The sequence below is a fragment of the Eleginops maclovinus genome, chromosome 22 (genome assembly GCF_036324505.1).
Source record: "Eleginops maclovinus isolate JMC-PN-2008 ecotype Puerto Natales chromosome 22, JC_Emac_rtc_rv5, whole genome shotgun sequence".
NCBI classification, from domain to species: Eukaryota; Metazoa; Chordata; class Actinopteri; order Perciformes; family Eleginopidae; genus Eleginops; species Eleginops maclovinus.
In genome coordinates this window covers 8,747,351-8,762,027 of record NC_086370.1, presented here as the reverse complement: position 1 = coordinate 8,762,027, position 14,677 = coordinate 8,747,351, and the positions used below count along the sequence as shown (strand labels likewise).

Below are 14,677 nucleotides of genomic sequence, written 5' to 3'. Positions count from 1 at the left end.
TCCAAGACACGGCAGCAACGTCGGTGCCTGATTGGCTTGCCCTCCCCTCTTCCCTCTCTTCTTGACGCTTTATCCTTTCCCGTCAAATGGTGCAATAGGACATTTATTTTTTAGGAAATGGGTGGATTATTTTGTTTTCGGTGGAAAGGCTCTGTGCCATTGATATTAAATCCAGTGAGAGGAATGAGCTGTTGTGATCCTGTCTATGGTATAAAACAACAAAAGAATCATGCAATTATTGTTATTGTCAAAGAGACAGAGAGTACAACTTCCTCTATTAATTAAGCTGATTTCCAGTTTACACTGTAAAAAAAGTGTAAACATGATGTACGTCTTTCCAGCGCCAGATTTCAACAGTTGACGACAATAGGAACCCAATAGCATTTTATTATTTAACGTTTAATAATATCATTCTTTTAAACTAATGCATGACTCGTATTTTTTAAAATCAATTAAAAAGATAAGTCCTGCAGTCCTTAAAGTACCCCTGAATACTATTGAAGAAATACCCCATGCAGCATGTCGTGTCAGGATACCTTTTTGTGGTTGGTGTTGTGTGCTGACACGTGATTGGCTGTGTGATACTGCCTCCTGAATAGCTGTGTTGTGTTCCAGATGGTGATTGGTCAGCAGTCGAGCGGCAGCAGCAGTAACCTGACGGAGCTCCAGGTGGTCAACTTGGACGCAGTACAGAACTCGAAGGGTGACTGACAGGCGGGTGGAGCTGTGTAACATGCCCCCCCCCTCCCTGAGGACACACAGACTTACGTCAACTCTATTTATTGATGCCTTCCTACAGCGCTTCACATTACACTTCTGAATGTGACTTTACATCTATACACACAATCAAGGGCATATGTGTGGCTGACCCTGACACAGTATACAGTATGTTTTGGTATATAAATATATATATATTCGCAAATGCATAGGAAATATATCACGACATCCATCATCGGAAACCTATTTTCTATGCCGTTAGATGGTGTTATTTTTTTGTGTGCGTGTTTTTTGAAAACGTGTAATGACCTGTACACACACACTGCGAGGTGCAACAGCTTCACACCAGCCAAAGAGACATTTGTTTGTCTGAATGTTCCAGTGTGAGCAACTTGTGCACAAGCGTGTGTGTGTGTGTGTTTGTGTGTGTGTGCGCATATCTGGGGTTTGTAAATGGGCGGGGAGACGCGTATTGACTTAAAAAAAGAGACGTTTAGAAATGTACATAGTTTTTCTTTTTTGATAACTTGTATTTTTAGCCTGGTTTAGTTTGTGCAATGGCATGTAGTTTTTTTTTACGCAGTGGTTTTGTATGTACATGGAAATGATTTGCAGAAAGATTAATTATTTACATGCACATTTAATATACCATCATATGTTGGAATACTGTCGTGCTGTCGGGCGTTTTCAATACAAGATGGATGGAACGCTGGATGTTTTTCTACTTTGATGTGACATTTATAGGATCAGGTAGCTGGGGCGCAACACGTGAACATAAGATGTTTATGATTTACTGTAAGTCCTCTCACTGGGGAGGCTTCACTGCTGAAGCAGGATCATTGAATATGACATTGGTGTTGCATGAGAGGTTTTGTAAAAGCTCTGATCTGGCACTTTCATGGGGTGGAAACTGTTAACGACAATCTGATGGAAATTTCATTTCTCACTTTTTTAACATAATACTGTCTTTGTCATCACACAGAAGTATGAATACATTTCTGAGTTTTTTCACTTATTTTTAAATGCCACAGTAGTTGATTTGATCCTTTTTTATGAGCAACAAACCCACAGGTTATCACCACGTTGTCATTTAAAAAGCCCTCCATTGTGAACCTGTCGCTCTGATTTGCCTCCATTGACCGGAGAACTTTAATTATGGGATGGCATTACTGAATCAAGTCAGGGCATTAGACACACATTTCTTGTTTAACAAGACACTGTATACACTTGGAAATTCCACTTTAATCAAAGCGTTATCATTTCCTTGGATGAAAGCACTCAATGGTATCACAACAGTATGAATATTTTTCTACGAACAAGAATCTCTTATTTAGAAAAAAGTAACTTCAGGTGCTTTGAAATGTTAATATACTCCTTTAGAACTGTAAGACCCTCGCTGACTGCAATCTCAGTGTGTACCTCAGCAATCATTAAGGATGAGTGATCAGACTGAGAGCCTTCTTTCTGCACCATAGTGCCTCTTTTCCATGGCTAACTTTTAAATCACTGCTAGGCAAGGGAAATGTAGGACTGACTTATTCCCAGACCACCTCACATGTCTTTTCCATGCAATCCTCTGCTGCAGCCGGAGATTTTCGACTCCTTTCAGAATCCGCTGGATGACTGAGCGTGCTGGCTTGTAGCCAAAGAGAATCTGATGGAGGATAAACCCCCCCCCCCATCCTGACTGCTGTTCAGTTATTCCCAGTCATTTTCACGCTCCATGCTCTCTGGTGTGTTCCTGTATATGATGTCATCCTGCAGGGGGTGTTGGCAGAGGAAATTGACATGTTAAAGACATTCAATCCCCCATATTATCTAGTGTTTTTTAAGTTGTTTTAAAAAGGGGATTAGTGAACAGATTTTGGATTTCACTTTGTCATTGAGAGAAATGGTTATTTTGTGTATTTGTTTTGTTGTACAGACATTTTGTAATAAAAAAAAAACATGAAACACATGAACTGTTTAAAGAATGACCACATCTACACCAAATCATGTTTTCCTTTTTTATTTGGGACGGAGAATGTTAAAGAAACCATGTTCTGAACGAAACCTAACGCACTGTATAACAGCAGTGTTGAAATGAAATTCCAAAGGTACAATTAAATCTACGAAGCATTGGGAGGCAGGAGGAGTGAGCGTGCACCTTAATGTTTTAATAATGCATTGCACAATCACAAAAATCAAACTGGCCATGAGTAGGACGAATCATCCCATTTAAACACCAGAGAAGCAGCGTAAAGGAAAGCAACATGATACAGTGATTGGTCGAAGCTGTACAGGAGAATAAAACCAATTGGCATCAGAGTTTTGACTACAGAGTCCTGTACATCTTCCGAAGCAACCCGATGTAATAATAGATCATTAACAGAATGGTAGTGAAGCAGGAAGCCTTACATGAGACCCACAGTGAAAGTAAGGCATCATATGTCACAGGTGGCCGGACTGCCTTTCTTTTCAACAAAGAAAAATAATGTTTAAGCATGCATTTACACCAGGTAGTATATCTATATTGCTATTGTACACATACAATATACAAATGTACAGTTGGAAAGATAGTTGATTAAAAAATGTGCATGATTTGACAATTTAAAAAAGGTTTCCCATTAAAATAGAAATGTTACATCCTAGGGTTTGTTTTTTTTTGGTTTATGAAACATTTGGAGAAAAGAAAAGCTTTTTGTTGTGTATATTTACATCATGAACGAGCAAAGATGAGGAAATGTGCAAAATGTGATTCCATGCAAGCTGTTGCATAATGTAGAGGAGGGGCTTGAGTGATGGGATTAAGGTGGGACCAAAAGAAGAAAGGGAGGGGGGGGGGGGGTTAAGATTAGCGACTCATGGCTTCAATGACTATGTCTACTCTCCATCGCAATGATAAATCAGAACACTCACACCTAAACAAACTCATCACCCAACACGCTCAGCATTCAAGGGAACATTCACACTGATAACACAACACAACCATTAAGAAGCATCTTTAGATTAATTAATGAGGAGATTTTGAGTTCCCGACACCTTCTGAAATATCCAGGCAATTTAATACCAAACAACCCGTTCCAACAACACAGCCCCTCGTCATTCAATACAAAGGTAATACTGCAAATAAACGCAACACCAAACAGGAAGTCATGATTACCTATGGAGGTCTGGAACCAACAAAGGGTGTCAAGATGCAAGAGCCATGAGATGATAAACTACGGCAGATGATTGGGGCTACGTGAATTTCTTTTTTAGCTAACCAAAAGTGTTTTTGTTTTTTTCTGAGACAGAGAGTCAGCAATGTACTTTCTCAGAATTCCAGACAAAAGTCAGAAAAAAGTAAATTAACTTTTGGTAGAATGTCTGAAAAAGTATTCACCTGTGGGCCTTAACCTCTTCTGTACTCAACAGTGATGCAGGATAATGAAATTCTGCTACACACATTTTCTTTTTTCAATGTTCTTATTGTTGTAGCCCGTTTTGTTGTAAATGACACGACAACTTTAAATAAATGCCAATAAAACACCCAATTTTTTGTAGTTGAAACACTGCTCTAAGTAATGCCTTTATGATACTGGTAAATTACAACAAGGCTTGCTGCTCTGCATTCCATCAATACAATGAAGTCATTATTGAGAATTATGAATGGATTAAAACAGACAATAACACAGAATCCCTCGGATAAAACAAACACTGGTGTGTGGGATGTGAACACTGGGTCTGGAGGAAAGTGGAATCAAAACAAAACGTCTCTTCCACAAATGCCAACTTCCTAAAAAAGCATGAATAATGTAACGAGTGCAATGCAATGAGGTCCGTGTGCAAATTCACACAATTTGCTAAATTCAAATTTTTCTTTGGATGATGGTAAATATCACAAGTGACTTTTGAGAGCAAAAGCATTTAAAGACAAACTTAAGAAAGACGAAGAAAACAGTTTAAGTGGATCAGTCCTTAGCTGGACTGTTTCAATTCTTATTAATGACATTAGTTAAAAAGGCAACCTGAAAGCAAACAAATAAATAAGACTTGGCATTTAAAACACGAGGGCAGTATCGTAAATACTACAGCTCATCATGTATGTAACTACAGGTACATGTGGGGAGGGGATTCTTTTCTCTACAGCTTCTTGTCTTCAAACAGACAACACGCGGATTCAATGTTTCAAAGGAAACGATCTGTAACTGAAAGGTGCGAGAACACACTAAGGCAAAGACGTTTACAAATGTGTGATTATGGGACAGAAAATAAATACACAAACACTTTTCTGCATGATATGATAATTACAGGGCGGTCCTCTTTTGGCTGGTGGGAAAGAGAGGGGGGGGGGGAGTGAGAGCAAGAGGCTAGAAAAAGTCATGTGTCTCTCTGCACCTCCATCCTCCTCCTATCTCTGCTGGGGGGGGCAGTGTCTGTGCTCTGATGTCTCAAAAACAGGACCAAAGACTTTTTTTAGTGGCCAAAAGAGGGGGGGTGGGGGAGGCTTTAACAGTCTTACAGCGACGAGCAGTTAGTGGTAAAGTGTTGCCGCCCTGTTTACAGTGTGAGCCGCGAAGGCCCGGTCCACCTCTGACCCCTGCGCCTGCTGGCTGAGGAACAGGTGGGGGGTTTACGGCGAGGAGGAGGAAGCAGCGTGGTATTTGACGAAGGCGATAGCCGCCAGCTCTTTGCAGAACTCCTCCAGCACGATCACGCCCTCCAGCAGAGTCATGTGGTCGACACTATGGGAACAATAGGCAGAAAGGGGAGGAGTCAGAACCAGAACTAGAACTAGTTTTGCAGAACAGTGTTTGGTTTGTTTTGTTTGGGCTATCTCCCATTGTCTCAGAAATAGGCAGATGAAGTCATACAGAATATATATCTTAAATACACTGCCTGGCAAAAAAAAGGTCACACTCTGATATTCGTTGGACCGCCTTTAGCTTTGATTACGGCACGCATTCGCTGCGGCATGGTTTCCACGAGCTTCTGTAATGTCACAACATTTATTTCTGTCTTGCATTAATTTTTCGCCAAGATCTTGTATTGATGACGGGAGATTCAGACCACTGCGCAAAGTCTTCTCCAGCACATCCCAAAGATTCTCAATCGGGTTCAGGTCTGGACTCTGTGGGGGCCAATCCATGTGTGAAAATGATGTCTCATGCTCCCTAAACCACTCTTTCACAATCTGAGCCCGATGGATCCTGGCATTGTCATCTTGGAACATAGCCCGTGCCATCAGGGAAGAAAAAATCCATCGATGGAATAACCTGGTCATTCAGTATACTCAGGTAGTCAGCTGACCTCATTCTTTGGGCACGTTGCTGAACCTAGACCAGACCAACTGCAGCAACCCCAGATCATTAGCACTGCCCCCACAGGCTTGTGAGCTTTTTTTGGGCCGGGCAGTGAATAATAAAAAGATTTGAATCAACTTGAGTATTTTTTCACTACCACATTTAGAAAGAAATTCTAATTCTAGTGAGTTATTTTAAAGCAGAGATGAGAAGCTTGCTTGAAAGTCATTAATCAGCAAAAACATTTTCATCGGGTATTTATTATAAAATTAAAATTACAAAAATAATACCAAGTCCTTTTGAGTATGATCTGCTGGTGTTCACATCAATTAATGCGCTCTCCTTTTTTCAGCAGTGATAAATTATAGTTACAAAATGTAAGAGATTATTTATTTACATTATCTTTTTAGGTAAAGAATATTGTTTCAGTTCAGTTTTACTTAAAGGAAATCAGTTTTAATTAGATTCTGTTTAAAAAAACTCATTTCTACTCTATGATTATCACTCAGGAAATGCTCAGTGGTGTGGGAGGTACGTACTTGATGCCCTCCGGCTCCAGACCTAATAATCTCTTCCTGACGAGCAGCAGTTTGGGGGTGAAGTCTGGGATTCGCTGAATCCTCAACATGAGATCTCCCACCACCTAACACAAACACACACACACACACAATAACACAAACAAGCAATTACAGAAAAACAATATCACAGTTTCTGACATCTCTGGGCAAAGGTTCACCACTCATAAATCCTAACTGCACCCTCTGGAGACATTAGGGTAATAATTACCATCAACACGCCGCTTCCAGCTGCCTCTGCTGACTTTAACACAGTATGCTCTTAGGATAGATTGAAATAAAATGAGGCTGAATTACAGAAATAAGTGGGTACAGAGGTGCTGTGATTGCAGGTCAAGCAACAACATGCTCAGAAGGTTAATACAGGAAGTGGGAGTCAGTGAAAGCCTTGCACCAATAAAAGTGGCATGAGATAAAGGCCAAACATTTCGAAATACAGCATGAACATTTCAAGATAGGAGACATAGCATCAAGAGATCTTGAGGCACCCGCTACAGAGTGTGTGTGAGCTGTGGGTAGAGCAGTGCCTGCTATCAACAACAGATAAGATAAACTCTATAATCTCGAGCCTCACCCTGACGATGACGGAGAACAGGGACCTGCAGCCGGGGGCCAGGTTGATGTAAGGGTCCAGCAGGTACTCGTGCAGGTGGGGGTGTGGGAACATGGACAGCTTGGAGAGCACAGCGGTAACCTGCAGGTTCACATCGTAGGGCTGCAGGACAGAGAGGAGTCAGATACAGAACTACTCAGGGAATCAACTGCAGATGCACCGTGTAGAACAGCTCTGACATAATAGAGAGGCTTCTAATTTCTCAGCACTTAATACAGCACTCCCTGTTAGACTTGATTTCCTAAATGCTACAAAAAAAGGCAAGAACTGCCAAAAAGTGCATTTCACTTATGAATCTGTATATCCCCCATCCAGCAGGATTAGTGAAATGCTTTTATGGCTAGAGCTCATTATATTTGTGTTTGTTTGTTAGAAAAAGAAACAAGGCTTCTGAATAATCATTAGATCACTCACATCATGTCCCGTTTTTTCTCCACTTTTCCATTCCAGTCTCTTGCAGCAGGAACGTTTAGATCTCAGTGGAATTAAATATTGTTAAACTAATATTGGTTTTTGATGAGGGATGGCTCTCTCTTGGTTCGACCCTGAATAAGATGTGAACCGAGTTGCTTACAGGAAGCTCATCTATAGCAATGGAGTGTGATTGCACAGCTGATGATGAACCAGCTGAGGACTCAAGTACCAGAAATTATTTTGTAACTTTTTTGCTCCGTAAACAGCAGGCAACCTTTATATGGAAAAAACAACAACCTGAATGTGTTGTTGTTTTTTTACTTTGGGCATCTTTCTATTCAGACTAGAAGCTGAGACAATGCAACATATTTTCAAAAAGATATTGACCCCCTTGGCATACAGTTGTCTGAACTCCCCTGGTGTTACTGCAGATATTTCTAATATGGAGGGTCGAACTGACCTGATCGAGAATGCGGCCCATCCTGTCGAAGAGGACTTTGAGGAAGTGGCCCTCGAAGAAGGGGCTGTCCAGGTTACACTTCTCGAGAGGTTTTGGACTCCCTCTCCAGTCCCACCGCTGGCAGACCCCACAATAGTCCCTGAACTGAGGAGGACAATATATCCACACTTTAATATCTCCACTATTAGCTACCCATGAAAAAACGGATAAGCAACAGTTACCACAGAGCATGAAGCACTCTGTAGACTGAGCCTCACCTGTCTGTGAGCGTCTCTGAGGTAGGTGTCATAGCCCGTGCCTTCGACTTGATACGATGACTTCGCCTCATCAGGCACCAAACACAGGAAGCTGCAGGCAACAGAATCAAACCATTATTCACACTCAGCAGGGCTCCATGTGCTGCGTGTGTGTGTGTGTGTGTGTGTGTGTGTGTGTGTACCTGTTGACAATCTTGTGGACCTCCGTCTTGCCGTCAGACTTTGAGTTGTCAGGACTCTGTGGTGGAGAGGAGCTGAGCCAATCAGATCCGGACAGCCTGCTGTCAGGAGAGAGGTCATCACCGAACAGTGGATCCTCCTCAAGGTCTCTGTGGACAGAACACATACGATATGAGAACAGGAACACTGATCATCGTTACTTACAACAGATATCCCTTCACATTTTGTTTTATGCGTAATGTAAGGGATTTTTTTCATTTCTATTCTCAATTGTCTGTGTTTCAGTGTGTATTTAATAGGGGGACATGTGTACCGTTTTATGGAATGATAGCAGATTAAGGCTTCCTAGGTGAGTGGAACCATTAGGTTATGGTGTGTAATTTGAAGCGATGTCTACATGATGTAAGGATGAGGTTTTACTGCATTATTAGTATGTTTAAGGTGTGTCTGTTGTCCCTGACAGCCTTCAGCTGTAAGGTGAACTCTTGTCACCATCTTAAAACAATGATCATGTAAACCCAATATTACAGTGTTCTATTTGGGGACTTATGCACTCTGTGTGAGAAGTTTGAAGCAACATTTGTATAACAATATAACATCAATTAACAGGCAAGCTATTGAATGTATACATCTCCAAACACTAATCATATAAAGTCATAGGTGGCTGATTTTCCCAAATTGGTATCAATAAAGTATTATCTATCCATCCATCATCCATCTGTCCATCTATCTATCTGTCTGACATGCATCTCCCAAACAACCTGGCATAAACAGACTGAATCACAAAAGCATAAACAGATTGAATCACAAAAGAGGGAACAGTTTTGTTGAATGTGTGGCACATCTGAAGAACACAGCTAGTTGATGCATTCACTTTATTTCAACTGGTTTGTGTTCAGATGATTTTCTATGCAGGAGTTTAAGACGGAGGTCAAAGGTCAGAGGCGGGTCCTTACACGGCATCGTGGGGCTGCCCGTTCTCCAGGGGCTCCCGCTCCTCCTGGGGTTTGTTCTCCAGGTAGTTCCTCTCCTCCAGGCTGCGCAGCACCAAGCTGTGGAGGATGTGATGGTTGGGCTTCTGGATCAGCTGCTCAAAGAGCCGCAGCGTCATGATGCTGATCTGAGGACAGAAGAGGGAATGAGGATCTGCTCCCACTTTAAACCCAACAACCTGCCAAGTATTTGCTCATTGACAAAAAGAAATGTAAGCTGTGACTTCAAACATCGAAGATCTGATTCATCGCTCTTTAGTGTGATGGAAACATGTGCAACAGCTCTGACAGTCACTATTTAAAATTCATGTGCGCGTGGATGATCAAATGAATCACTCAGAAAACTTGAAGGGCAGATGGACAGTTTTCCTTTAGAATACCAAACTTTCTTTGTTTCAGTCATTTATGATGTAAATAGGCAGAATAAAAAGGCCTGGATGCGTCTCATCAGCCAGACATGAATGAAGTCACATTTTTTATCCTAACAAAGTACATCCTGAATCAGATCTGACAAGTACCTCGTCTGAGAGGTGGTCGCAGTGCTCGATGAGTCGGTGCCGCAGTGGATTCTGAGCCACAGTCGCAGCGGTCTCTGGCTCTGTCTCCTCTCCCAGCAGGAAGTAGATCATCTCCTGCAGCAGAGCCTCTGAAGTCACCTGCCTGATGATCCTGTTCAGCAGGGCCGTGGAGGTCAGGATGCCCACCTCCGACCTACGTGCACGCACAAACACACCATGTGTTAATGAGCAGTCACAACACTGTCAGGACATATAAAAGGATGATTGATGACTCACGTCTGCATCAGCTGCGGCTCCATCACAGACACAAAGAATCTTTCCCTCACATTTCTTGCCATCACTGCTGCTGCTGACTGGAAGACAAAACAAAATGTACTTCAGCCTTCTGTGGCTTTCAGATAACAAAAACAACTTCCAAGTTCTTTGATTCTGACTTCAATGTGACACATCAAAACACAGTGAGTCAGCATTGGATAAGGACCTTCTGAGCTTCCTTGATGAGCTGGTCACAGTAATCTAGCCACGACAGGAAGGAGATGAGAGGCCTCTTTCCTGTGAAGATAGCAGCATCCTCCTTCAGGTTATACACGTCCAGACTGAAAAAAAAGGAACAAACATTAGAAAGGTTTGATGCAACTCAATTTATCCACTAAAAATAGCATTTCACACAGAATGCTATTTAGGGGTGTGAGTCAAATTAGAATCAAGAGTTCACATGATAAAACAGGTGTTTAAAATTCCTTAAATAAGTGAAAGAAATGTACCCCCAGTTAACAGACTCCACTGTCTCAATGTCCAAGGGGTCCATGGACTGCGGCAGGGCTTTATAGAAGGACACCAGCCTGTCAGTCAGGAGCTCACAGAGCTCGGTGTTTTCTGTTAAACACTTGGCAGCTGCAGGCTCTGGTAAACTGACCAGCAGCATCAGACCCTCACATGCCTTCACCACTATCCTGCCATCCTGAGAGCAGAAGAAATGGATACAGCTAATCATTTAACATTCAGCTCAAATGAAGAAAAACATTTTTTCGATGGGGATTACTTACGGGACTCTTTGTGAGGTTGAGCAGTGATGTGACGAGATTGTAATTGTTGCTGTTATTGTTGTTATTAGTGGGACTAGAGGTAGAGGCAGCAGCTGCAGCTTCCTCTGGGCGGTCAGCCCGCTCCACTACCGTAGACTGACCGGTGTCTGGATCCAACACATTCTCCTTCCCCGCCGCTGTCTCTGCAGGACCTTTTGCTTCAGGTCGCTTTGATTTGTTCTGCAAATAACACAACACATTAAAAGATCTTCTGAACTTAAACACAATGCAAGGCTCTTTCTTTTGCAAAAAATAAAGATGGATTATTATTTAGGAATGAGATGCTCAAGTATTTCTCTCTCTGGTGTCATAGCACCTCACCTCGAGGAAGAAGTTGACAAGGTATGGGTCCTGCTTCAGTTTGGAACAGACTATACAAAGGAATTGAATCTCTTCGTTTTCTGTAGGAGCAGCCAGCACCTCTCCACACAGACGGACCAGTTTCTGTCAAAGCAATGTCACAGCGACATGGGGGAAAAAGAAACGGATAAGTTACATTACCTCACTGTTAGCGTACAATTTTGAAGAGAAGGACTATCGGAAAAACACTGAAATCCAGACTGCTTCAGTTCTCACCTGGACAGGTCTGTGCACATTGATGTGTGGCAGGAGAGGTTGACGAATGTGTGCTAGCAGCTTTGTGTAAAAGGTGAGCACCTGCTGCTTCATCCCTGGAGGACACTGAAGAAAAATAGAATACGTTAAAAGATTATTTATACCTATATGGGCTATGAGCGGATTTTAGCTAACAGTGCGGATTCATTAAAGAGCATAGCAAGTGTGTCTTCAGATATAATCATTTGTAATCTGATTGTACCACTGTTGTGACTAGCCCCCCAAACTTCCATGGGCTAAGTTCCTACGCTTAATTTACCACATATACATATGGGTGCCATATGTGTTATTTATATTTTCCTTGGGGTATAGTACATATAGTTACCAAGGCATGACTGCCTTACATCTGCCTTTCCCAAGGTGTAGAGAGTCTCCAGGATCTTGTGGTGTAGGAGATACTCCATGCAGGGTCCCGTCTCTCCAGACTCCCTCTCCTTCTCCTCCTGGGTCAGGATGTCCAGCATCTGTTCCAGGTGGGATGGGATATTGGTGTCTGTGACTGGAGCTTTGTCATCTAAGAGGGGAAAACAAAGACACATGTCAGAACCTTGGTATGGCCATAAGATACATTTATAAAGGAAAAAGGCCATGTGCCAAAAGGTCCCGAAATCGTTTATCTAATCACTTCAATTCAACTGCACAGGTTTTCCTTTTCTATGTTTATTTCATATCTCTCCAAAAACAACAATTAAAACCACATACATTTTATGTTGCATTTGTTTTAATCAATATGTGAAAAGCTTTGATGTAGGTCAGTCCAATGATATTTGATGACCTACAATATTTTTTGTTAGTCACATGAGCATAATCAATTTCACTCTTGCTCAAAGTTGGTCTTTTAAATGACTCTCCCTAGCATAATGGACACTTGGAAAAATAGCAAGGGGGGGAAAAAAACAATACACTTTCCAGAAAGTACAAAAACAGTTCAGCCACTATCAGTTCATTCCAGAGTGTGGTAAAATCTTATGACAGTAACATTTTCTCACTGGTCTTAAATGTCAATTCATGTATTGTGAAGCACATGCAGACATTGGGGAGTTGCTGAACACAGTCTGTTTACATATTAGCAATAGTGAGTTAACGAAGGGAGCATGACAGAAAAGAACGAGGCTTCCACACAACCCTGCATATGATAGAACGACTGCTGCCAAATATTATTAAGTAGGGGAATGCTGTGCATGGGGGGCCACATTAAATTAACTAGCGTTGTGCATGTCGGTTATGCTGAAAGTAACAGAGCACACAATGCCAACACATGCTGTCAATAAATACTGTTACTGTCACGAAGATAAATCACAACCATTTTCATCAAAATAATCAATAATTTCTCAAGTTCATTTAAGTCACAAGTCTGAAAAATCTGTGATTAAATGCCCCTGAAAACAAGCTCAGTCTAATACTCAAAAGTACAGATAATCCCTCATCAGCTGTTCAGGGTGTACTTTGTTAAACTGGCAAAACTAAAAGAACTGCTGAGAAGAAGCCGTGGTTTGGAGTGATGAATAAGAGATGCACACTTTACTGCTACAAAACCTGCACAACAATCAACATCATGTCTTATCCATTAATATTTTTCTTACCAGAAGTCTCGATGTAATAATGTGTAATGGCCTTCCAGTGATAGACAAAGTCCTCCTGCAAGGGCAGCGACGGGGCAAGCTGAAAAGACAAAATGCAAACAAAAACGTTATTTTATGTTTACACTGGTGGGGAGGAGAGAAAACACTAATGATCAAGGCAACATGTTTACATAAGTCAGTAACTTACAACAGACTGAGGAAACAGGTTGTTCAAGGAAAATGTATGTATTATTGCATAACACTCTAACTTTCAATAATACCTTCTCAGCGTTGAAGTTCTATTGTGCAACTACAAGATGACTATAATGGTTTAAACGTGTTGTGAATATTATCCTCGTAAATACCAGAGAACCATATGGCAGAAAACAAGTTGGTAATAGGTTAAGAAGCCACTGTTATGCCAGAAAACTAAAGTGTTCACCTGCCAGACCTCTTTGGTTTGAAACACTTGACTTGAAGCAGCTTTAGACCCGTTTAAAAGCAGGCTACAAAAGGTTTTTAGCTGGTTGACGCTAGCTGGCTAACGTGATACAGTACGCTTCACAGAAAGGATGTGTGAGATAACCCACGTAATTTCCCTTTTAATATTAAGTTTAAAACGTTTGCTCAACATTGAACAAGGTGGTTCAGCCGTTTCGACACGTCTCCGCTTGAAACGAGATAGCTAGCGACAGCGATACTTTAGCTTTATGGGTCTGTTTTTAGCTAACATTAGCGGCTAACGAGCTCAGCTAGCCATACTATATTAAACACAGACGTCTTGCAACACCGAAGATAAAATAAATAAATAAATGACAACACGGAAATGTGTTAGTTTGTGATATAACAAAACAGACAACGAGACAACCTCACGAATATATTATCGATAAGAGGGACGAAGACGTTGACATGACAAAACACAAAACGCTAACAATAGCTTAGGCTAATTAGTTAGCTCGCTAGTTAGCAAGGTATCCCTTATGCTGACGTTATGATATGTGGTGTCTGGGCGACCAAGGGCCCCTTTCAACTAAAATGCACGACATAGAAAAGCACGCCAATGGATAAATAAATGCTGTTTTTGGAGAAGAAAAAATACTTACCGCTTCAACAGCATGCTGAAGAATGGACGTAAATTTGGAAAACATTTTGTTCTTTGACTGGACCAGTTTCTCCCGAGAAGACCTAGAGAATGCCTCTATCTTCTTCTTCCTGTTGTTGCCGCCTCGATCCAGATTGGAGCTTTCATACACTGACCCTTGTAACGAAATAATACAGGTAAGCAATAAAACCTTAACACGTTGTTGGCCACAGGTCTTCAAAGGCCTGGCACAACCACTGTAAACAAGACAGCCACAGACTCAAGTATCGTCTGGATCTTTTCACTTTGGACACGGTGGCACTTCCCTCGCCAAATGCCTCTGT

At 41.6% G+C, this 14,677-nt stretch overlaps 3 protein-coding genes across 7 annotated transcripts in view; 2 read left to right on the top strand and 1 right to left on the bottom strand.

The window, feature by feature from the left end:
* The window catches only part of srfb (serum response factor b), a 21,005-nt gene extending 18,296 nt beyond the window's left edge, over positions 1 to 2,709 (top strand). For all 5 annotated transcript variants that reach the window (XM_063875150.1, XM_063875152.1, XM_063875149.1 and 2 more), the window contains one exon: positions 616 to 2,709. In XM_063875150.1, the coding sequence (XP_063731220.1) occupies positions 616 to 711 (96 nt within the window). In that variant the 3' untranslated portion in view covers positions 712 to 2,709. The remainder of the gene's footprint in view (positions 1 to 615) is intronic.
* On the bottom strand, positions 2,710 to 14,677 carry fhip2a (FHF complex subunit HOOK interacting protein 2). The gene is made up of 17 exons (XM_063875147.1): positions 14,356 to 14,677; positions 13,274 to 13,352; positions 12,035 to 12,204; positions 11,652 to 11,756; positions 11,397 to 11,519; positions 11,037 to 11,255; positions 10,755 to 10,951; positions 10,472 to 10,586; positions 10,267 to 10,343; positions 9,991 to 10,183; positions 9,437 to 9,600; positions 8,483 to 8,629; positions 8,301 to 8,391; positions 8,044 to 8,187; positions 7,131 to 7,271; positions 6,521 to 6,624; positions 2,710 to 5,423 (listed from the first exon to the last, which is right to left on the bottom strand). The coding sequence occupies exons 1-17, from the start codon at positions 14,398 to 14,400 to the stop codon at positions 5,312 to 5,314; spliced, it is 2,226 nt and encodes a 741-aa protein (XP_063731217.1). The 5' UTR covers positions 14,401 to 14,677; the 3' UTR covers positions 2,710 to 5,311.
* ablim1a (actin binding LIM protein 1a) overlaps positions 13,488 to 14,677 on the top strand; it is a 43,682-nt gene continuing 42,492 nt past the window's right edge. The window contains exon 1 of the transcript XR_010165019.1: positions 13,488 to 13,494. The gene's annotated coding sequence lies outside the window, so the exon portion shown is untranslated. The remainder of the gene's footprint in view (positions 13,495 to 14,677) is intronic.

What these genes read in the sequence shown, in the direction of transcription:
- fhip2a (XM_063875147.1), bottom strand. Translation starts at nt 14,400, where the DNA reads ATGTTTTCCAAATTTACGTCCATTCTTCAGCATGCTGTTGAAGCG. An exon ending in TTGTCAACTTCTTCCTCGAG is followed by an intron (nt 11,256 to 11,396) that starts GTGAGGTGCTAT and finishes TGTTATTTGCAG; the next exon opens with AACAAATCAAAGCGACCTGA. An exon ending in TCAACCTCACAAAGAGTCCC is followed by an intron (nt 10,952 to 11,036) that starts GTAAGTAATCCC and finishes TTCTGCTCTCAG; the next exon opens with GATGGCAGGATAGTGGTGAA.